At 58.4% G+C, this 21,922-nt stretch overlaps 9 protein-coding genes across 9 annotated transcripts; 5 read left to right on the top strand and 4 right to left on the bottom strand.

Annotated features, from left to right (window-relative positions):
* The first annotated feature begins 154 nt into the window (after nucleotides 1–154).
* On the top strand, nucleotides 155–2,423 carry SDRG_11948 (tubulin alpha chain). The gene is made up of 2 exons (XM_008618002.1): nucleotides 155–903; nucleotides 952–2,423. The coding sequence occupies exon 2, from the start codon at nucleotides 959–961 to the stop codon at nucleotides 2,318–2,320; it is 1,362 nt and encodes a 453-aa protein (XP_008616224.1). The 5' UTR covers nucleotides 155–903; nucleotides 952–958; the 3' UTR covers nucleotides 2,321–2,423.
* On the bottom strand, nucleotides 2,421–3,170 carry SDRG_11947 (hypothetical protein). The gene is made up of 2 exons (XM_008618001.1): nucleotides 2,982–3,170; nucleotides 2,421–2,927 (listed from the first exon to the last, which is right to left on the bottom strand). Exons 1-2 carry the CDS (start codon nucleotides 3,108–3,110, stop codon nucleotides 2,460–2,462), a joined length of 597 nt encoding a protein of 198 aa, XP_008616223.1. The 5' UTR covers nucleotides 3,111–3,170; the 3' UTR covers nucleotides 2,421–2,459.
* Nucleotides 3,171–3,271: 101 nt separating this feature from the next.
* Nucleotides 3,272–5,126, bottom strand: SDRG_11946 (acetyl-CoA acyltransferase 1). The gene is made up of 11 exons (XM_008618000.1): nucleotides 4,971–5,126; nucleotides 4,862–4,925; nucleotides 4,711–4,807; nucleotides 4,516–4,660; nucleotides 4,340–4,435; nucleotides 4,075–4,282; nucleotides 3,916–4,022; nucleotides 3,824–3,857; nucleotides 3,678–3,772; nucleotides 3,577–3,631; nucleotides 3,272–3,515 (listed from the first exon to the last, which is right to left on the bottom strand). Exons 1-11 carry the CDS (start codon nucleotides 5,112–5,114, stop codon nucleotides 3,358–3,360), a joined length of 1,203 nt encoding a protein of 400 aa, XP_008616222.1. The 5' UTR covers nucleotides 5,115–5,126; the 3' UTR covers nucleotides 3,272–3,357.
* Nucleotides 5,127–5,721: 595 nt separating this feature from the next.
* On the top strand, nucleotides 5,722–6,728 carry SDRG_11945 (hypothetical protein; the record flags this gene model as incomplete). Its single annotated transcript, XM_008617999.1, has 3 exons — nucleotides 5,722–5,731; nucleotides 6,167–6,465; nucleotides 6,711–6,728. The coding sequence occupies 3 exons, from the start codon at nucleotides 5,722–5,724 to the stop codon at nucleotides 6,726–6,728; spliced, it is 327 nt and encodes a 108-aa protein (XP_008616221.1).
* Nucleotides 6,729–7,600: 872 nt separating this feature from the next.
* On the bottom strand, nucleotides 7,601–9,127 carry SDRG_11944 (hypothetical protein; the record flags this gene model as incomplete). The annotated part of the gene is made up of 3 exons (XM_008617998.1): nucleotides 8,721–9,127; nucleotides 8,467–8,670; nucleotides 7,601–8,419 (listed from the first exon to the last, which is right to left on the bottom strand). The coding sequence occupies exons 1-3, from the start codon at nucleotides 9,027–9,029 to the stop codon at nucleotides 7,601–7,603; spliced, it is 1,332 nt and encodes a 443-aa protein (XP_008616220.1). The 5' UTR covers nucleotides 9,030–9,127.
* Nucleotides 9,128–10,042: 915 nt separating this feature from the next.
* SDRG_11943 (hypothetical protein) lies at nucleotides 10,043–11,236 on the top strand. Its single transcript, XM_008617997.1, has 4 exons — nucleotides 10,043–10,290; nucleotides 10,340–10,522; nucleotides 10,576–10,803; nucleotides 10,859–11,236. The coding sequence occupies exons 1-4, from the start codon at nucleotides 10,093–10,095 to the stop codon at nucleotides 11,201–11,203; spliced, it is 954 nt and encodes a 317-aa protein (XP_008616219.1). The 5' UTR covers nucleotides 10,043–10,092; the 3' UTR covers nucleotides 11,204–11,236.
* Nucleotides 11,237–12,018: 782 nt separating this feature from the next.
* Nucleotides 12,019–15,617, top strand: SDRG_11942 (hypothetical protein). The gene is made up of 2 exons (XM_008617996.1): nucleotides 12,019–13,880; nucleotides 13,943–15,617. Exons 1-2 carry the CDS (start codon nucleotides 12,045–12,047, stop codon nucleotides 15,572–15,574), a joined length of 3,468 nt encoding a protein of 1,155 aa, XP_008616218.1. The 5' UTR covers nucleotides 12,019–12,044; the 3' UTR covers nucleotides 15,575–15,617.
* Nucleotides 15,618–16,351: 734 nt separating this feature from the next.
* On the top strand, nucleotides 16,352–16,922 carry SDRG_11941 (hypothetical protein). The gene is made up of 2 exons (XM_008617995.1): nucleotides 16,352–16,482; nucleotides 16,536–16,922. The coding sequence occupies exons 1-2, from the start codon at nucleotides 16,406–16,408 to the stop codon at nucleotides 16,696–16,698; spliced, it is 240 nt and encodes a 79-aa protein (XP_008616217.1). The 5' UTR covers nucleotides 16,352–16,405; the 3' UTR covers nucleotides 16,699–16,922.
* Nucleotides 16,923–17,425: 503 nt separating this feature from the next.
* SDRG_11940 (urocanate hydratase) lies at nucleotides 17,426–19,563 on the bottom strand. The gene has a single exon (XM_008617994.1). The coding sequence runs from the start codon at nucleotides 19,541–19,543 to the stop codon at nucleotides 17,504–17,506; it is 2,040 nt and encodes a 679-aa protein (XP_008616216.1). The 5' UTR covers nucleotides 19,544–19,563; the 3' UTR covers nucleotides 17,426–17,503.
* Nucleotides 19,564–21,922: the final 2,359 nt, after the last annotated feature.

The following is a 21,922-nucleotide window of genomic DNA, read 5'->3' as shown; positions in this document are numbered from 1 at the left end:
ACGCGTGGGTCAAAACACACCAATCACATTTGAGGACCGTATTTTAATGTTGTTGAACTGTATTTACCTTGATGTTTGTATGGAATAAAATACACCAAGCCCGGTAGGCCCGTCGACGCCCGACACCGTATTATACACTGTATTGGACGCGACAAATCATTACACTGTATTATACTCCCAAGCATCGTCCTGCGTGGCACGGAGCGGCGCGGTCAGTTGCGCAGTCGCTGATGCAGGATCGGCGACTTGGGAGGGTGACGTGCACGCGCACTCGCGACATCGGTGTCATTCGGCTTTCTCACTGGTCCTCGCACCGTGGCATGTCTTGTTACGTGGCTGCGTCCGCGACCTTCCCGCGCGAATCCAAATCTTGGATCTTGCACTGCGCCGAGATGATTTCTGCATGGTACGTCATGGGCGCTCTGTGTAGTACTATCGCGGAGGCTACATATCTTGTATCAATCGGAACACTACCTCCAAGGATGGCTGCTCAAGCAAGACACTGGATCACGCATTGAGCGAAAACACTGTGTGAATCAATCACGCTGTCCAAACTCTGTTTAAAACCCGATGTGCGCGTCTCGCCCACACGTTCTTTTTGATGGTCTGTATAGGGCTCGGGGTGGTTCCTGGCTCTCTTTTCATCCAATCACCGATGCGGACGCCGTGAATATTGAGTTCTGCGCAGCGCGGATTGGCTGGCGCGCAATCTCCGCCGGAAGGGAGGCATGAGTGATCCTGCGTCGCTGATTGGCCGTGCTTTAGCCTCGCGCGCGCTGATTGGCCAAAACGCCGTTTGACGATTCAAAATTCAAATGGGTCGGCAAACCCCTTTCCCACTTTCGCTTTTCGGTGCAAGCGTCCATCACAACCGCTTTCGCACCCGCAGCTTCCTCCACCAGCGTACGTCCCATGCCCCGAGGAAGCCCCCATCCTCATGGCTCTTCCTAGGACCAACATGCGCGAGATCCTCTCCATTCACCTCGGCCAGGGCGGTATCCAGGTCGGTAACTCCTGCTGGGAGCTCTACTGCCTCGAGCATGGCATCCAGCCCGATGGCCAGATGCCCTCGGACAAGACGATCGGCGGTGGCGACGACGCCTTCAACACCTTCTTCAGCGAGACCGGCGCCGGCAAGCATGTCCCTCGTGCTGTCTTTGTCGATCTTGAACCCTCGGTCTGCGACGAAGTCCGTACGGGCACCTACCGCCAGCTCTACCATCCGGAGCAGATCATCTCGGGCAAGGAAGACGCCGCCAACAACTACGCTCGTGGTCACTACACGATCGGCAAGGAGATTGTCGACCAGGTCCTCGATCGCGTGCGCAAGCTTGCGGACAACTGCACGGGCCTCCAGGGCTTCATGGTCTTCAACGCTGTCGGCGGTGGTACCGGTTCGGGCCTCGGCTCGCTCCTTCTCGAGCGTCTCTCGGTCGACTATGGCCGCAAGTCGAAGCTCGGCTTCACGATCTACCCGTCGCCGCAGGTCTCGACGGCCGTTGTTGAACCGTACAACTCGGTCCTTTCGACCCACTCGCTCTTGGAGCACACCGATGTCGCCATCATGCTTGACAACGAAGCCATCTATGACATCTGCAAGCGCTCGCTCGACATTGAGCGCCCGTCGTACACCAACTTGAACCGTCTCGTTGCCCAGGTCATCTCGTCGCTCACGACGTCGCTCCGCTTCGATGGTTCGCTCAACGTCGATATCACCGAGTTCCAGACGAACCTCGTCCCGTACCCGCGCATCCACTTCATGCTCTCGTCGTACGCCCCCGTCATCAGCGCGGAGAAGGCCTACCATGAGCAGCTCTCTGTTGCCGAGATCACAAACTCGTGCTTTGAACCTTCGTCCATGATGGCCAAGTGCGACCCGCGCCACGGCAAGTACATGGCGGCGTGCCTCATGTACCGCGGTGACGTTGTCCCCAAGGACGTCAACGCCGCCGTCGCGACCATCAAGAACAAGCGTACGGTCCAGTTTGTCGACTGGTGCCCCACGGGCTTCAAGTGCGGCATCAACTACCAGCCGCCGACCGTTGTCCCGGGCGGTGACTTGGCGCGTGTTCAGCGTGCTGTCGCCATGATCTCCAACACGTCGGCCATCGCTGAGGTCTTCTCGCGCATTGACCACAAGTTCGACTTGATGTACGCCAAGCGCGCGTTCGTCCACTGGTATGTCGGTGAAGGGATGGAAGAAGGCGAGTTCTCGGAGGCTCGTGAAGATCTTGCTGCCCTCGAGAAGGACTACGAAGAAGTCTCGGCCGAGACGCAGGAAGGCGATGGCGAAGACATGGAATACGGCGAGGAGTACTAAGGTTGTGGCAAGCAGTTTTGCCCTATATAACATGCGTTGTCAATGATGCGTCAAAGTCTTCCTGGATGACATATATGGCACGAGGGAAGAAGCACAGGACTGCAATAGGATACGGTGTTTATTCACATGATGGGCACATCTACTGTCGCTTAGTCGGCGCCATGGGCTTCTTGATGCCCTGCCACATGGAGTTGACGCTCACCGCCCAGAGGCCTAGCGCCAAAACAGGAACCACGAGCCAGCCGATCGTCGCGTTCTTCGTCGGGAGGGGCACAGCCTTGGAACGGAACTGCTTGCGCTCGGCAAAGTCGGTCGCTCGACGCCCAATGGCGTTGGGGGCCATGACGGACCGTTGGCGGTGGTACTCAGCCGTCGTAAAGCGATCAAACGAGTTGGCGTTGGCCATGAGGCGGTTCACGTCCTCGGACGTCATGCGCTTGTAGCCATCGTCCTTGACGACGCCGTCCGTGGAGCCAACGGTCGCGAACGTCGACATGCCATACGTCTTGAGATCGTACTGCGTGCGCGATTCGACACTGCTCAAGGTATCATAGGCTTCGTTGACATCTTGGAAGAAGGAGCTGGACGCGCCGCTGGGAATCGAGCCCTAACGCAGCGGCACGCATGAGCACATGATGGCACCGCTCATGGCATTGTCTACCTGCGGGGCCTTGCGATCGGGGTGATGGAGGAGTGCGAGCTTGCGGTAGGCGGCCTTGACGTCGTCCATGGACGCATGGGGCGGGACGTCGAGGATCGAGTAGAGGTCGAGCTTCTTGGCGCTGGCCATGGTTGCTTCTGTTGCGGGCTTCGGGCGACTTCTGCGTGTGCTCGAACGAGGAGCCAAAAACCACCACGATGACGGCCTCTCGCCTTGGCACAAGCGGTATCCGGATCCGTACGACAATTCAAATAGTGTACAGAACACCATTTATAAAACTGAAATAATGTTCCGACACGTTAAACAGAAATAGTGTTTGTTTCAATATATCGCAGACAACAGTGTGCATTATTGACTGGTACTACGACAGCTGTGGTTACGCGCGCTTGAAGACAGCCGCGGCGCCCATGCCCGTGCCAATGCACATGGAGATGACACCGTACGTCTTTTGCGTCCGCTGGAGCTCGTGGAGGAGCGTCGCAATCTGCCGGGCGCCCGTGCAGCCAAGTGGGTGGCCAAGCGCAATGGCGCCGCCTAACGACCACCACCGAGTGCCATGAGATTGCCGGAACCGTGCGTAGATGGCATCGATTACCGTTCGGGTTGACCTTCTCCATGGGAATCTTGAGCTCGTGGATGCAGTACAAGGCCTAGCCCGTCGTTAGCCACGCATGGCAAGAGGTTGGAGGCGTGTACTTGGCTCGCGAAAGCTTCATTGATCTCAAACACATCAATGTCTTCGATGCGGAGATCGGCCTTGGCAAGCGCCGCAGGAATCGCATACGCCGGGCCTACGCAGCCGCCGCCATGAGCCTTCTCGTGTCAAGGAGCGAAGGACGCACCGACGCCCATGATCTCCGGTGGCACGCCCGCCACCTGGCATGAAACTGAATGAGCGTCTGCCGTAGTAGGAGATGCAGAAAGAAGCACGAACCGCGTACGAGACAAACGTGCCGAGGATCGGCAGCTGGAGCTTCTCGGCCATCGCACGCGTCATGACAAGGACGGCCGCCGCGCCGTCGCTGACTTGGCTCGAGTTGCCTGCATAGACAGGGCATGTTGTGGAAAGATCATCATACTCGATGCTCTGTACCAGCCGTCGTCGTCCCGTTCTCCTTGAAAGACGTGCGGAGCTTCGCGAGGCCTTCAACAGTCGTGCCGGCGCGGACGCCTTCGTCCTTGGAGATGACAACTTCCTTGCCATCGTCCGTCTTGAGCACGACGGGCGTGATCTCGGCGTCAAAGCGACCCGCCGCTTGCGCCGCGGCCGCCTTGGCATGCGACGCTGCCGCCAACGTGTCCTATCGCCAGCGCCATGAGATTGTCGGTCGAGGTAACGAGATGGAGAGGCAGAGTACCTGTTGCGTCCGCGTGATGCCATACTTGGCAGCCACGTTCTCGCTCGTGAGGCCCATCGAGACCGTGCAGTTCTTTGCCCCTTCGTTCGCGTACACCTACGTGTGATATCCATTTGTGCATTGATGCATACGAGCATCTCGTGCATGAAGCGATGAGAGATAAATGCAAGACGTACGTCCTCCCAAGCAACGTCCGGAGCGCTGCCGCCCATGTCCGTCAGCGACATGCACTCGACGCCCGCAGCAAGCCCGACGTCGTAGTAGCCCGCTTGGATGGCTGCCGCGACGTTGGCAAAGGCTTGCAGGCCCGACGAGCATTGGCTAGATACGACCGAGTGTGACCGGATGGTTCGCCGCATCCAAAGGCGTACCGGTTCACCGAGTTGAGCGGGACAGTATAGGGAATGCCCGCGCAGAGCTGGCCCATGCGGGCGCCCACGGCCGCCGAGCCGGGCTGGAGCACGTTGCCTATCATATGTGCGACGCTCGTGAGCGCAGCGATCCTCCAAGCAAGCCACGTACCGACAACGATGTCGCCAATGATCTTGGGGTCCACCTTGGTCTGCTTCAAAACGCCTTCAAACACCTAGCGTGCGCGCTGAGGCCATGCCTTGCACAGACGTATGTCTACCTGGCGCAGCAAGACGTCCGGCGTCGTGTCCTTAAAGGCGCCGCGCTTGGCCTTGGCGATGGGCGTGCGCGTCGCCGCGACGACGACGACTTCGGTCGGCGATGGCGTCTGGAGGTGGCCTTGGATGCGGTTGAGGCGCTGCATGGTGGTCGCGGCTGATTTGGTTGTGCGAGCCTGCCAGCATCCTGCGTCCATAACACACTATTCCAGTCACGTTATTACGTAAATAGTGTTTGTAGCCCCCTTTTTTGTAGGTCTGCCCCGCGGCACTGGGATATGCCGACGGCCCTTCTTGCCATTTACGTAGACAATCGGAGCGTTAGATGCCAACCGAACCCAAGAGTTGAGTGAACTTCTCTCGTGATGGCAGGGACCCTCGGCACCACGAGAATCAGGTCATACACTATTTCATGTACTTCACATCGCCGACAACTTCAAGTTGTGATTGTTTGTGGGCGAAGATTTCAAAGCACGACGCGATACTCTCCTATCTTATCGGATCCATTCTCGTTGACCGATTCGTCTGTGAGCGATGAATTGGCCCTCAGACAACTTGATGTCCCTGCAGCGGACCGCATTTTGCAGGGATCACACAGCTCCTTCATGCGCATCCGCCCCATCTTCGCGAGTGTAAACCACGCCAAACGAGCCGAATGACAACAACAATCATCAGGATCAATCTGGGACTACTCTTGTCTGCATGACTATTGAAAACAAAATCACTTTGCTGGACTACGTTCTTCTGTGTGATATGCACCTCGGTAGCAGCGCATCGCTCTTGGCTTGAAGACGCTCTCGCAATCTCCATCGTTGTCTTGCACTGCCCTGATGACACAGTTGGGAACGTGGGCGATGGCAGAAGCTCCGACCAGTGTAGCTAGAGCTGTAGCTTGTGAGGTCATCGAGTCATTTCGCTGGGTCTGGATCGCGACGAAGATCGGACCTGCCGAGCGATCTGGGGTTGGCGCGACGAAGTCTATTTTAACTAATTTTGCTCGACGCAATACGATACTCAAGTCATTTAAAAAACAGGATGACATTGATGGACCAATCAACGTGTCGCCCGCCCATCGCTGGACCCAGGAGCGTGCCACGTCATTCGACCGGTGCCAAATCGACCGTTCGATAAAAAGTGGCCGGTCGACCGTCGTGCAGCCAAAAGCGAATTTGCGGACAAGATGCAAGTGGGCTGGCAGCGCGCCGCGTCTGCGACGTCCTGCACGTTGGCGACGACGAGCTCGCAGCGATCAAGACCATCGGCGACCTCAAGACGCTCCTCGTCGCCAAGCTCGGTGAGTCCGGCATCGTCGCGCACGACGCCGAGCTCAAGTTCAACAACTTCGAACTTGGAGACTATGAAGAGCTTGCCCCGTACGTGCCAGCGCTGGACGACGGTGGCCTGAGATGGATGCTGCGCACCGCGGATGTGGCCACCGACGACGGCAGCGTTCCGATCTTTGTCCAGCTTCCGTGCTTTCGCATCGTCAAGCTCAAGGTCCATTTGGACTCCTTGCTCGGTGTCGCGACGGAAGCGCTGATGACGAAGGGCTACTACTCCTGTTCCTTCGCTTACTTCCACGACGGTTCTCGCTATTGTGCTGATCAATCTCTGGCTTCCATTGGCGTCACGTCGGGGGACACGGTGGTCATCCACTTAGGACAAGTCGGTGGAGGCTCAGCAGCCATGTTTGCCGACGTCGCGAACACCAACGCGATGCGTTCCATCGGCTTTTCGTATAGAGCCCCGTCGTGGCGTAAGGTATATCACGGGCTCAACGTGCATGGCGCGTGCACCTACCAAGGTTGCGAGGCTTTCAACAAGGAGGTCATTTCGCCTCAGCGCTTCAACCCCTTCAACATTATGGTGCACACCCCGCCCTGCCCGATGTGCGGCCGAGCGATCAAAGCCACGTCGTGTGGCTTCTTCGCCTGCGAGTGGCGCTTCCTGGGGCAGAAAGCCGACTCGGGCCACTTCATCAGCTCTGGAAAACGCTTCCCGACAATACTAGCTGCCACAAGTTCGACGGCGACGACAGCAACTTGGTGCTCTGGCGCTCCCTCGTCCTTCTTGTGCGGTCGAGCAAGCACGAGCCCCCGTGCGCGCTTTGCCAAGGCGAGTTCGCGCAACATTCCCGCACGCCATGCGGGCACATGCATCGTGCTTGTGTGACGACGTGGGTCGCTAGCTGTGCCGTCCGTCGCATCGCCGGTGCTCACTGCCCCGAGTGCCGCGCCGCTATCGCATAGACTACCCGCTTTTATGACCTACTCGACTAATCGACTAATCGACTAATCGACTAATCGACTAATCGACTAATCGACAATTGCACGTCCAATCTTACCATTGCATGGGCAAGATGCCCACGCCTTGGTAGCGTCGCGACCATCTCGCGAGCAGGAGCGCACCGACAGAAGCGACGCATTGACCAAGCCTCTCGTAACCATAGAGCGCAACCCTAGCCCCAGCTCGCGCAACCCTAGCCCCAGCTCGCGCAACCCTGGCCCCAGCTCGCGCCTCCATCAAGAGTCAACCACGTCATGTCGCATAGTACCATAGACACTATACATGTGCATCGATATAAAGTACTTGGAGAAACGAGAGAGTGCATTCGATAAGATAAGGTGGACGTCTACGGCTCGCCCGCGGACCGGACTGGCTCGTGGAGCAGCGTCGCATCGTACCCGACGTTCTCGAGCGTCTCGAGGAGGACCTTGGCGCTGGCGCCGCCAGAGACATAGACGCACTTGTCGGCAATGTCAATGTAGATGCGGTCAACGCCGTCGACGGTCTGCAGCGCCTGCGTCACCGTCGCGCCGCAGTTCTTCATGCACATCATGCTCGGCGCATGGAGGATCGTGAGCGTCTTGAAGTCGGTGAACCGCCACGGCGCCGCGATCCCACCCACGTCGTCACGCGTCACCGGCGCCTTCTTGTCGACCTTGAAGAAGAGAAAGCCGACGCCAAAGCCCAGAATCAGCGAGAGGAAGAGCCCCGTGTCGTAGATCATGACGACAAGCATCGCGAGGTACGCGAGCGTCATCTGCATCATGTACAGCAGCGTCAAAATGAGCTTGTGGAGCCGCTTCTGGCCGTTCGACGCCTTGCGCTTCCGGAACGTCTGGCGCAGATTCTCGCGCGTCCGGACAAAGTATTCGTTGAGCAGCGGCAGCGCAAAGACTCCAAGAAAGCCGAACGCGTACTTGACCGACGAGTTGAGCACCCACGGCTGGAAGAAGAGCTTGACGCACGTGCCGTGCACCGTGGTCTGGAAGCCGGAAAACATGACCGACGCGCCCGTGCAGAACGGCGTGTCGTCCGAGAGCGCGGCCGGCGTCGTCGTCGAGGGCGTGGCCGGGGCCGTCGTTGGCGTCGACAAGGCGTCGACGGGCACTTGAAACTGGTCCGGGCACGTCGCGCCGCCGCACGACATGTTGCGCACACCAAAGTACTAGAGACCACATGAGTATGGAGCCATAAACAGCAAGAGCGACGTACGGGCGACGCAGCAAGACCGGCGAGGAACGTCTGCTTGTTGGCCTCGGTCGTAAAGTAGATCTTCTGGCCGCGCTTCAAGCAAATGAACGCAAACGCACTGGACGTGACGGTCTCGCCGCTGATCGGATCCTTGACGCTCGTAGACGCGTCGTCGCACTCGGGGCACGTGTTGGTGCAAACGGTCGTGCTGTTGGCGAGGTCGTGCTGTGTTTATACAATGAGATGTTGTAGTTGCAGGGGTGGATGTGTCGTACCAAGGTGGCGCCGACAAGCGCGGGGTGCGAGAAGGCGCTCGAGCCCTTCTTGTAGTCGTTGCCCGTGTTCATATCGCACGTGTAGATCTTCTGACCGTTGTTGAGCTCCGTGAACCACGTAAAGTTGTTGTCCTTGGCCGCCATGTTGCACGACGGGCAGCGCTTGCCGTCGTTGCTGTTAGCCTCTTGGGCATGGGCGTGGGCATGGGCGTGGGCATGGGCGTGGGCATGGGCGCCGTGGCTCACGACGACGGAGGCGAGGCCAAGGAGCAGCGTCGCAAGCAGCAGGATACGAGCGTGGCGTGGCATGGCGGACTCGTTGACGCTCGATTGCGCAGGCGGTCGAGTTTGATTAAATGACGCAATTTGCGCCAATAAAATGCGACTGCCAACAAAGACCACGACCGATAGTTTGTTGAAGTGCACCCAGTAGCTTTATTTAATAAAATTAAAAAAGGCGGCGTGGTGCCCGTCGACCACAACTCCCTCGCAATACGAACCTGTGTCCAATAAGCTCGTCCATGTAGAGGCAAGCCCACATCAACGTACATGGGGTGTTCGACGCGGCGAATCGCAGGTACGTTGCTCCCGAACGATCCTTGTCCATAGAATCTGATGGCCTAAGATCTTAGAGGATACAAGATCTTCAAAGGCTGCAGTGTTCCCAGTCATGATGACTCTACTCTAGTATATGCTGCTGCACGCAACCCGAATTCCCTGACACAACCTCTCGCAAGGGCAACATCGAAGTAGTCCTGCATGAAGCAGAAAGATCCTGCGTGAAGCCGAAAGATCCTGTTCCGTCAAGCTGGATATCTCAGTCGAGCAGGTGATGATGAAAGCGATAAGCTCAGCGCAAAAGACCTGCTTGGCGCCCTCCTTGCGGCAGGTAGATGCTTCAAGGAGGCCTGAATAGCGCCGTCGAGCGGAAGGTTCACGACCCTTCCGAGAAGGTCCCGGGACTTGAAGGGTGGTTGAGCCATTAAAGCCAGGGACACAAATCGGACGTTCGTTGTTTGCATCTGAGTATGGCATACTCCGACTCATATTCGAGACAGCCAAATAAAATACAGTGCTTGGGCCAAAGACCAAACAATTGCTCGACCCGGGTGCACCGTTGGTTGACAATTGCGTGGGGTGGTACGCTTTAATAAACACGACGGCCTGTCTCACTGCTTCATCTAGTTTTTGTATGGCACACCCGGCCGCGCGTGTATTTTTTTGTTGCCAGCGTCGACAATTGCCGGTATTGGGGGGACCACTCCTTGTCTACTGAGACTGCACTTGGTGTTTGTATCTGCATACTCAAACCAAGGTAGCTGGTGGGTTGCGTGGAAACCCAGCGTTGCGCTCGGTGAAACCCGAATTTACCATGCAATTTGCACGCGCGGTCCTCGCCGCGGTCGTCCTCCTCGTCGCTATGGCCTTGGCGCAGCAGGACCTCCATGACACCCAGTGCCCGCTCTGCGCCATGGACGTCATCCCGTCGCTCAACCAGACCTTCAAGGGCAACCAAGCCATCTACGCCTGCGAGATGGCCGGCCACCTCGAGACGCTGGCCAACCCGGCGGTACGTCGGTCGCCTCTCGCCGCGCCTCACAACGATCCATGGTCTGTAGGGCAAGGTGCTGCGAGGCGCGGTGCCCGTCACGGCCTTGGATGCGCCGTATACTCATGCGCACATGGGCTGCCCCGTCTGCGGCTCGACCGACCTCAAGTACGCCATGACGTGGGGCACCCAGGGCAACCAAAAGCTGTACACATGCTCCAAGGAGCACGCCGACTTGATCTTGGCCGACCAGGTACTTCTAGTCCTTGCCAGTACGTAGCGTGATGACCATCGATCGTGGTATAGAAAAGCTACTACGTCGGGACGGGTCCGGAACCGGTCACAGGCTTTTGCAACCACGCGTCGGTCATGTTTGACGGCTTCCAGTCGTCGGTCGGAAGCACATGTGTCAAGCTCTTCTTCCAGCCGTGGGTCCTCGACTCGTCGGTCAAGTACGCGTTTGGCTTTATCGGGATTGTGCTCCTTGGCATCTTTCTCGAGTGGCTTGGCGAGTACCGAGAGGCTCTTGAAGAGGTATTTCCCATTGCAATTCACAAAATGTGGGCCGCTAACGAGAATTTTGTGATAGAAATTCATCCGCGTCTATGGCGTCTCGACTGATGACGTCTTGGCCAACTCGTGCGTCCAGCTCAACACGCCTCCTGCGTTCACCAAATCGGCGGCCTCGAGCCTCATCGACGCGACGCCGACGACAGTCAAGACGACCAAGCTTCCTCTCTGGTGCTCGACTGTCCTCGCCTGCCTCTACATGCTCGCGCTCTCGATCGGGTACCTCATCATGCTCGTGGCCATGCTCTACGAGTCGGGCCTCTTTGTCGCTGCGATTCTCGGTCTTGGCGCCGGCTTTTACTTCTTCAAGGACACGGAGCAGGACCAAATGTCGGGCAACATCGACCCGTGCTGCTCCACGTAGTTGCCGAGAATTTTACTATTTTAAACAATTTCGAGTACTCTAGCTGTGTGGAAGGAATCGACCTAGGTCCATGAAGATGCTCACAAGGCCCCTTGGCGTCAAGCAGTGCGCTGTCAGGTCCCAACCGAGGCAGCAGGAAGGTCCATGCACTGCCATCAGTGGCGAGCAATACTGGTTTACAACACAGTAGACCAACATTATCTATTTCGACAAGGCTTCAGGTCAAGTGAAGGGCAATGTCGCGTCGTGGCTTTGGCGCATAACGATGACCACGCGATGCGTTTGTACTCGAGCACGCTGCAGCATTGCCACCGTCCATGACCTCGGGAAGCGTCAAGAGGCTGTGAAGTTGTTGCTCTGCGCGGTGGCTAACTGTGAGAGCAATTCGAGGAAAGAAGGACCTTCACTGGCCGAATCGCTCAAGAACGACACGACGACATCGTCGCCAAGGCGACACCACGCGGCGAGAGTCCGCGGTAGAGCGCTGTGCTCATGCCACGACCACCGAGTCCGAGTATCTCGATGGTTGTAGTTGCAAGCTACTCTGTTGCCAGCACGTTGCGAGCTGCTCGAATTGACGGCAGTGCAGTGGACGCCACAAGGTGTTTGCCGCTGCGAGCCCACCACAACCTGCGCGCTTACTCGCTCTACGACTGACAGGGTGCGTCTTGCCATGCAGCTTGGGCCATACGAACTTGCTCCTGGCAGTCGGAATCGAGCCCATCACTCGCCTCGTCCCGCCAAGTGCAACGTAGAAAATCCGTCTTATCCGGATGGCGCATACGGATGGCCGGTTGTTGGTTCAAAAGTCGAGACGCCGCCGGACGCCGACACGCGATAGATGGACGAGCACGTGTACGAGCAGCTGCTGCGGGCTGTCGACGTCTGCCACGCGACCGGGAGCCTCAAGGCCGAGCGCGACGCGGCCTACGCCTACTGCGAGCAGTTTCAGCAGACGCCCAACTGCGTCAGCTACGCCTTCTACCTCCTCCAGCAGCGTGGGCATGCCAGCCACCACCGCCACTTTGCGCTGCATGTCGTCGAGAACTATATCCGCGTCCACTGGAAGAATTGCTCGGCCGACGAGACGGTGCAGTACCGGTCGACGCTGCTCAACATTGTGGCGTCGCATGTCGCCGCCGACGAGCCGTCGTTCATCAAGGAGAAGCTGGTCAAGGTGCTCGCCGACATTGCCAAGCGCCAGTTCCCGCAGCGCTGGCCCGACCTCCTCGAGCAGCTCCTGTCGCTCTGGTCCATGGGCCCAATCCAAGCCGAAATCGTCATGCTCCTCTTTCGGTCGATTGCAGAAGACTGTGTGAGCTCGAGCTTCAACAGCACGATCCCGCCGATTCGGCGCAAGGACATTCTCCAGGGCCTCAACGCGTGCTTCCCGACGCTCTTCCCGCTCGTGTACCAGCAGCTCGAGATGCAGTATGCGCAGCTGCAGTCGCCCTCGGCCGACCACAAGACTGCCAACGCCGTCATCTTGGCCGCGCTCCAAATGATGAAGGAGTTCCTCGACTGGATGCCCGTGAATACGCCCGCGTCCCCCGACACCAACTTTATCGCGGTCGCAAGCCTCCTCTTGCAGTCGCCGGCGCTGCAGCACAGCATCCGCATCGCGGCCGCCGAGTGCTTGGAAGTCTACTTCTCGCGTACCTTTGGGAAAGACCACTTGGCGCTCGTGGTGGCCACGACGCAGACGTGCTGGTCGGCATTAGCGCAGATCTCGGTCGCCGACGTAAACGACAGCGACGACTTGAACTTGCACTTGCACGTGAACCGCGTGCTCGTGAGCTGGGGCACGCACCAGCTCGAGCTGCTCGTGGCCGAGCTCCCAGCCTCGCACGACGTGCTGCTTCCGTTTGTGGAGCTCCTTTTGCGTTTCTTCCAGCACCCGTCGCTCACCGTCACAGAGGCTCAAGTCATCGTGTGGCTCAACCTCCTCAAGCAGAAGAAGGTCGTGAGCAGCCTCTTGGTGCCCCACAACGTCTTGCCCGCGCTCTGGCGTACCTCGATGGACAAGTACTTTAAGCTCCACTCGCCCGACCGCGACGACGCACACCCTGTGAGCGCCCTCGAGTTTGACGACAACGACGCGTACGTGGCCTTCTACAGCAATTTCCGCGGCCGCCTCTACGGCATTCTGCGGCTCCTTTTGCAGCTGCAGCCCGGCGTCGGCTTGCAACTGCTCTACGAGCGGCTGCAGTACGTCTTGTCGGCGCACGCGCGGGGGACGGATGCGCTCGACGAGCATGGACACTGCACCGACAGCAGCACGGCGCATTTGTACCACGAAGGACTCGTCGCGCTCATCGACTGTATCATGAAGTCGCTGCCCGAGTCGGCGCTGAACGAGGCAAGCCACTTGGCGACGCTGAGCGCGACGGTCGAAGCGCTCTTAGCGTACGAGACGCCGGACCCATGGCTGCTCTTTCGCCACTGCCTCGCGCTGTCGCTGTTTGCCAAGTACTACATGCGCGCGCCGGGCTTATACCCGCGCGTGTTTGAGCGCCTCTTTGGCCTCATTGTGTTTGCGCAGCCGGGCGAGACGATTTTGACGACCATGGACCCGACGACCATGAACGTCCGTCGGCGCGCGCTGGCGTCCTTGATCTCGATCTGCCACGCGTCACCGTCGCATGTCCTGCCGTTCCTCCCCATCCTCTGCAACCAGGTAAACTGCTGTGCATGACGTTTGTGCTTCAACAAGTCGTGGTTTGATCGTCGGTATCGTAGGTCATTGGTCTCTTCCCGGTCGTGCTCGACAGCGAGAGCGTCCTCTTGTACGAGATGCTCGTCCTGGTTTCCAACTCGCTGCCGACGGCCGACGAGCGCACGTTGTTCATTGGCCAAATCACCGCCGAGCCATTGGCGTCGTGGACGTCCCCGGCCATGACGGCGCTCGTCGCGTCGCCGTCGTCACTGGTCGCGGCCATGACGGCCAAGGACGACGCACTTGTCTTTGGCTTGGTCAAGGTGCTCACGACGTTGTATGGCATTGCCCGTCGGATCGTTCATGGGGAGAGCGTGCACCCATTCGCGAGCGTTTGGCCGGTCTTGCTGCCCAACTTGCTGTCGCTCTTGCGGACGCTGCAGACGCTGCCCGTCGAGCAACACACGCTGTTTGCAGCATCCGACAATTCGGACGTGCGCGGCGTGCTCTGCATGTCCCAAGAAGAGGTCGTCCAGGCGCTCGTCGGGAAGGAGCAGGTGCCCGCGCTGCAGCCCGACCTCCTCAAGTATGCGCGCTGGGCCAAGAACGTGCGCGACATTGGCTACCACCTCGTCGGGTGCGCGCTCTCGCTGCCCAGCTTTTACGCACTTGTCGACATTCCGTCGCTTGCCAGCATGCTCGACCAGGCCGTGCTCGTGCATATGGAAACGATGGAGCACCGGCATTGGAAGTCGTTCCTCGCGAGCGTGTGGCTGCCGTTTGTCAAGGGCTGCCCCGAGACGCACCTCGCGCCGCTTCTCGAGCCGCGGCTCCAGCGTGTGCTACTGCACTTGTCGTCGCGGCTCGCGCCGGTCTGGGCCGGGTCGCCGTCGCCAACAGCGCATTTGCCGATGCTCATCGGTCTCGACATGCAAGCCACGACCATCGACACAGTGCAGAACGCTGTCGTGCTCGAGGTTGTCCGCCACACTGTCGACTTGATCGAAGCGCTCGTGGATGCCAAGACAGTCGTCGATGTCGACTCGGACCACCCCAAGCACATCATGATGGAGAAGGACCGCGTCCGGCGCGACTTTGTACTGGCATCGCCGGCGCTCACGCATGCGCTCACGTCGCTCCTGCTGGGCGTGCTCATGTGGCGTGACACGCTGAGCGCGCGGCGCAGTGCCATCTTGTTGGACCGTCTCGTGAGTCTTTTGTTTGGCCGCCTGGACCTTGGTGGTTTGCTCGGAAAGGACGTGTTTACGGCGGCGCTCACGGCGCTCTTGGCGCATTTTTACGACGTCGACGACGGCCTCAAGTGGGAGCTCGTCAACTTGCTGCGGAACATCTACTGCCGCTTGACGCTCGGTCTTCTCCCGGTCGACGAGTGCAAGGGCATCGACCCGGTCAACCAACCCCGGAAACGCGACGAAGACATCAACCCGTGGCCGCGCCAGCTCCTCCTCGGCCTTGCCACCGTCGAGACAGGTCATGTCGTGGAGCTCGAGGCCGCGCTGCGGCAACAGCCGAGCTTGAAGGCCCAGAAGAACCTCATGAAAGAGTTCCTCGAGACGCCGTTCCTGGCGTACCGCGATGCGCCGCATACGTTCAAGGCCATCGACGACCTGCCAGAGGCGCTTGTGTTGCCGACCAAGGCCAAGGAAGCGCATGACCAGCACGACGACGGCGTCGGCCTCCTCTTCCAGCGTTGAGCCACGTATTTAACTCTGCCGTAATCCAACGCACTACCGAGGATTCGTGATCGGTTGATGCAACGCAGGCGCCATCATCGGGCAAGAGGTCGACACATGAAGGATGCGGTCGACGTCCGAGGCGAGTGTTTGACGAGGTATGGGTCACTCAAAGCTCGACGCCAAGGCAGCTCGTCGCATGGAAGACGATAGCTGCCTGTTGCATGGAGGCTACCAGGATACCCGAGCCTCTGCACGATGCGTCTGGACGTATCTGCAGTGTTGCATAATATGCGCGACGAGAAGCATCGCCGCTCGCGGGCGCCCAGAGCGCGCAGTGAGGCATCTAGCGTGGGCGTGGCCATGCTAGACCACGTAGGAAGCGGCCATGAAGCCCTCCGTGTCCGAATCGCATGGCATGGTCGAGGCCATGACGTGGCTGGCGGTCGCGGGCGCGGCCTCTCCCCGTATTATGAGGTGGCGGTTGCGTGACCGCGAAAAAGGCCGACCGGTGTCGAACATTGGCGTGGATTTCAAAATAATCCCACGGTTTATGGTGTCCTTCTTCTTTAAATGACCTAATTTTTGTATAGCTTGGGCTGGAAACGAATAAAAAGAGTTCAAAAAGGCAAGGTGTATTTTTTTTGCTGCGGCGTAGGGCTGGGGTATCCGGATAAAAAAGAACTGACGTAAAGTATACTGCTGGGCGTGACTGGCGGTTTGTAGGGCGTGTTTTTTTGTGTTTTGAGCCGGCTGATTTCAAAATAGACTTGGGTTGAGTATACAAGATGGGTGGTCCGGCTGTGTATGGAGGGAATTAGTTTCCGATTTGCTCCCAAATAGACAACGACAATGAACAGCCGTGAAGACCTCAAGACGACGCCCGTCGACCCGCGCTTCCCGACGCAGAACCAGACGCAGCACTGCTGGTACCAAGCCCGCATGACCGACCAACCGAGCGCTCATGACCGATGATCTGTAGGACCCGCTACAACGAGTGGGCGCTCTGCCTGAAGAAGAACGACGACGACGAGGATGCTTGCAAGCAGACGCGCCAGTACGCCAAGGCCATCTGCCCCGGCTCGTGGATGGAGAAGTGGGACACGGAACGCGACGATGGCAACTTCTCGGGTGTCCAAAAATAAATATACTAGCCACAACGACGTGATACCTGGCGACGGTCAGTAAGTGAAATGAAGAAACTCATTGCCTCTGTTGCCTCCTGCGTCTGGGCACCTGCGACGACACCTACGCGTCCACGACTTGCCGTTGGCCTCAACGGCTACTTGAAGCAGAAATGACATCCTGTCCGGACCTCGTGGCAGCAGCCAGCGTGTAAGGCATAGCCGCAAAGATACGAAGCTGGTCTGGGCATCTAGCGAGATCACTTGCAACGTCCTCTGGCGTATCCACTGGCTCATCATGAGGTCCCGGGCTTCAGACAGACGGGAGCACGATGTCGACTTTGCTCCGAGGCCGAGGCTGATACTAGTAGTTCGTACGTTGGATTCGAAAGCTGTAAGTTCTGGTGGGCTTCCATCATCTTGGAGTGCAAGCAAGAAGGTTGTCGATTCTGAGCATCTTGACGAGAGCCAGACTTGATGCATTGAGTTTCGGCGACCACCTCAATGTGGTTAAGGCAAAGCCGATCCGCTAACGTTGGTTCAGTTTCAGCTTCAGTTTTCGTCCAAATTTCCGCCGATCGGCTTTCCTTACCGACATACAAACCGAACGATCCAGCAATCAAAACTCAAAACTCAAAATGCAAGTGTTGGTGACTTGGCTGCAGATCAACCGCTTCGCTTTGGTGTTGCTATCAGCCACGTCAAGCTTGTGACCATTTCGCCACAGCAAACGCCCACCAGAGTCTGGTTAGAAACAGAGATAAAAGCAAAAATTCACATTCAGATTCATTTCATACACGTCTACCACTGCCCACAACCCATGTACCTACTGAAAGGTCGCGTCGCACACGCGCTTGATGAGGTCGTCGTCGGCAGCCTGGGGCATCGTGACGGTCAGGAGCGGGTCGACCTCCATCTCGCGTGCGATCGCAAAGCACGCATTGTCGTTGCGGCCCCACGCGCGGCGTGAGACGCCGTTGTTGACGTCCCAGCGCAACATGCTTGCGGCCTTGCGCTCCGCGGCCTGCGACCCGTCGAGCACGTGGCCGAACCCGCCGTTCATGACCTGGCCCCAGCCGCAACCGCCGCCGTTGTGGATCGAGACCCACGTCGCGCCGCGCGCCGCGTCGCCAATCACGTTGTGGATCGCCATGTCGGCGCAAAACATCGAGCCGTCCGTGACATTGGACGTCTCGCGGAACGGCGAGTCGGTGCCCGAGACGTCGTGGTGGTCGCGCGAGAGCACGACGGGCGCCGAGAGCTCGCCGGACGCGATCGCTTGGTTGAGCGCAATCGCAATGCTGGCGCGCGCGTGGCGGTCGGCGTACAGAATGCGCGCTTGCGTGCCGACGACCAACTTGTTTTCGTCCGCGGCTTCGATCCAGCGAATGTTGTCGCGGAGCTGCGCGGCCACGAGCGGCGGCGCGGTCGCGAGGTACTCCTTGAGGATGCGGCCGGCGATCGCGTCCGTCTTGAGCAAGTCGGCCTCGTCGCCCGACGTGCACACCCAGCGGAACGGACCAAAGCCGAGCGAGAAGATGTCGCCCATAATGTCCTGCACGTACGACGGGTACTTGAAGCCGTCTTCCAAGTCGTCCGACTTGTAAATGTCGGCGCCGGCGCGGCTCGCCTCGAGCAAGAACGAGTTGCCATAGTCCCAAAAGTACATGCCCTTGGCTGTGAGCCGGTTGATCGCGCTCACGTGGCGAAGCAGCGACGACTGCACGAGCTCCTTGAAGTGCGCCGGGTCCGACGCCATCATCTTGAGCGCGTCGTCGAACGAGAGCTGCACCGGGTAGTACCCGCCGTTGTACGGGTTGTGCAACGACGTCTGGTCCGAGCCGAGGTCCACGAGGTGCTCGCCCGCGTCCGCCGCGTCCGCAAGCGCCTCCCAGAGGTCCACGACGTTGCCGTGGTACGCGATCGAGACGACGCGCTGGTCCTTGCGCGCGGACCGGATCATGTCGAGGCACTGCGGCAAGGTCGTCGCGATCTCGTTGACCCAGCCCTGCGCGTGGCGCTTCTCGATGGCCGCATAGTCGACCTCGGCCGTGACCGAGATCATGCCGGCAATGACACCGGCCTTGGGCTGCGCGCCCGACATGCCGCCGAGACCCGACGAGACGTACACGACGCCCTTCATGCTCTCCTTCCCGAGGTACTTGCGCGCCGCGTTCATGACCGTGATGGTCGTGCCGTGCACGATGCCCTGGGGTCCAATGTAGCAGTAGCTACCCGCCGTCATCTGGCCATACTGCGTGTTGCCCATCGCGTAGAGCTTGTCGTACATCTCGCGCGTGCTGTAGTTGGGGATCATCATGCCGTTGGTCACAATCATGCGCGGCGCGTCCGGCGACGACGGAAAGAGACCCGCGGGGTGGCCCGAGTAGAGCACGAGCGTCTGGTCCTCCGTCATTTCCGAGAGGTACTTCATCACGAGGAGGTACTGCGCCCAGTTGGAGAAGACGCTGCCGTTGCCGCCGTACGTGATGAGGTGCGCGGGGAACTGCGCAATCGCCTTGTCCAAGTTGTTCATGATCATCATCATGATGGCCTTGGCGGCTGTCGTCTTGGCCGGGTACCAATCGACCGGGTACCCCTTCATCTCGTACTCGGTGGGCCGGAAGCGGTACATGTAGATGTGGCCCTCGTCCTTGAGCTCCTGCGCAAACTCGGGCGCGAGCGTCGCATGCCACGCAGACGGAAAGTAGCGCAGCGCGTTCTTGATGGCGAGGCGCGTCTCGCGCTCCGTGAGGTTGGGCGTGCGCACGGGCGCCTGCGGCACGGTCAGGTCCTTGCCCGGGTGCGCCGGCAGCGTCTGCCCGAGGCCGCGCGTGAGCACCTGGAGGACGGTCGGGTTGGTCATGCTCGTGCTTTGGAGGCAAATTCGAAAATGATCTTTCAAGTCGTCGCCATGTGCCCAAAATAGCCGCAAGCATACAAACACCAAGCTAATTTTACGCCAAGCGGAGCGGAGAGTGGGATCGCCATCATCCACTTCAACGTGGTCATTTAAAACGAAAAGCGTCTTGTTTTTATGCAGCGCGTTTGCATTTAAATACTTGGAAACCACATACATCAACTGTCTCTGCGCCTCTCTTTTTATTCCAAAAAGACACGGAAAACACCATTGTATTATGCGCTCAAGCCCACAATGAATTCCAATTTAGATCACGACGATGCGACCGGCGGCCGATGGCGAATATGCCGCCAGCGCCCACCACCCGACATCGATACCTCTCTCGGATGGACAAAAACTGTTCGACGTCGCGAGCGTCGTAGCTCTAGTCTACGTAGCCCCTGCACCACGTCGCTACGATATCGGCGCTGATACTATGAGGCAGAGAGACCGCGAGGGCCGCCGACGAAAAAACACCTGGCGTGACGTGTGGACCTCCTGCGCTGTTTCGGAACCGGATCTCTGATGCGAATATAGACAACATGCGTTTCCGTCCTGGCTTCTTGATGCGAATATGCAGACTCCGGTTGGATGAGAGCGCCATCACCGCACAGACAAAGCGGATCACCGCGACGCGAAACGTGTAGCAGCACATGGATGAAGGAAGATCCACGGTGGTGTAGGGTCGCCACTCGGAAGAAGAAGAGTGTTGTCGTATATGGAACGACGGTGCCATCCCAAAGCAGCTCTTGAAGGAGCGAAAACAACCGCGCGCATCGACCATTCAGCACCATTCAATGCAGCAGACCAAGGGTCTAGAGTAACATTGAAAATCCCAAGCAACGCAAAATGTCAGTGCATCCAGTACAACGTATGAAAGTGGTGCTCAGCGCTGATGATTAATGATCTGGGCCTTGCCATGATCTGGGTCACGCAGAATGACAAGAAGCGCAACGCTTGGCCGCAAGCGCTGAAGGTCCGTTGCCAGCCCTCGCGGTAGAGTTTCCATGCGCGAGTAGTATGGGGCCTGGTGAGCGCAAGCGGCAGCAGCTACGTGGTGCAGCCCTTGTAGCGTGCGGCAATCAGCGATCTTATTGGGCAAAAGGTGAAAAGACGGCCTTGCTGCTGACAGTGGCATCCGTCGAAGGTCGCGCGATGTTGTGGCGAGGGCGATTGGGCAGCTATGATGTCTACGCCTGCAAGCAGAGTGAGTGACGCATGCAAACCCCACAATGCTGTCATCGTCATTCTTGTGTAACGCTTGTCAGTGTGCTTGCATCCTCCCAACAATAGAGATTGTAGTCTCAAGTGTGGACATGAATATTGGTATGGTCAAGACGAAGCGAATAAGACCTCTCAGCGACGGTCAACGTGTGGCGGGAGATGCCAAGTCGAAGGATCGATGAGAGCGGCTCAATTTCGATCAATGCGAAACTGCGATATCGGAAGGACACAGCCACCACAAAGGCCGCGATCAAGACCCTCGCGCCGCACGGGTTCGTTTGCACTAGGGACGCAAAGACGATCAGAGACAGGAAGGAAGAGAACCAAATTTTCTCATCAAAGCAGGTTAGAACGCCAACCCTGGCCGCCTCGTCGGCGCGGCCTATAAGCGTACTTGAAAGCTAGGGGCGAGGCCAGAACAAGCGAAAGGTATATTGCGCTGAGGTATCATCTCGGGTTCGCTTTGTATAGTGCAACGTTTGACGCGTGCAACGAGGGAAGAAGGCGGGTGCCAGGTCGTTGGGCGCGGTGCAAAAGTTTGGGGTTGACGAGCCGTGCGATGAAGGGCGGAAGCGTCTTGGCCGCTGCGGTATCATCTTGGAAGGCGACTTTAACGATCTTTCGCCACAATCTCCAACACGGACCTCTGCAAGCGCTGCGTCTAGTCGTTCCCAGCAGGTGCACTTTGACGCATGCTACATCTGAATCAAGATGTTCCGCCCGACACAGCCCAATACTGCTGACATTGCAGGCCTTCGACGTCTGCGTTGCTTTGCCAACAATTGCTGCAACGTCCTGTCGCCCACTTTCGTGATTAGTGAGGTTGTGACCAAGCGTTGCGCTTCTTGTCATTCTGCGTGACCCAGATCATGGCAAGGCCCAGATCATTAATCATCAGCGCTGAGCACCACTTTCATACGTTGTACTGGATGCACTGACATTTTGCGTTGCTTGGGATTTTCAATGTTACTCTAGACCCTTGGTCTGCTGCATTGAATGGTGCTGAATGGTCGATGCGCGCGGTTGTTTTCGCTCCTTCAAGAGCTGCTTTGGGATGGCACCGTCGTTCCATATACGACAACACTCTTCTTCTTCCGAGTGGCGACCCTACACCACCGTGGA

Source organism: Saprolegnia diclina, assembly GCF_000281045.1.
Source record: "Saprolegnia diclina VS20 unplaced genomic scaffold supercont1.45, whole genome shotgun sequence".
NCBI lineage: Eukaryota > Oomycota > Saprolegniomycetes > Saprolegniales > Saprolegniaceae > Saprolegnia > Saprolegnia diclina.
The sequence above is the reverse complement of the archived record's forward strand: the minus strand, read 5'-3'. Positions and strand labels throughout refer to the sequence as shown.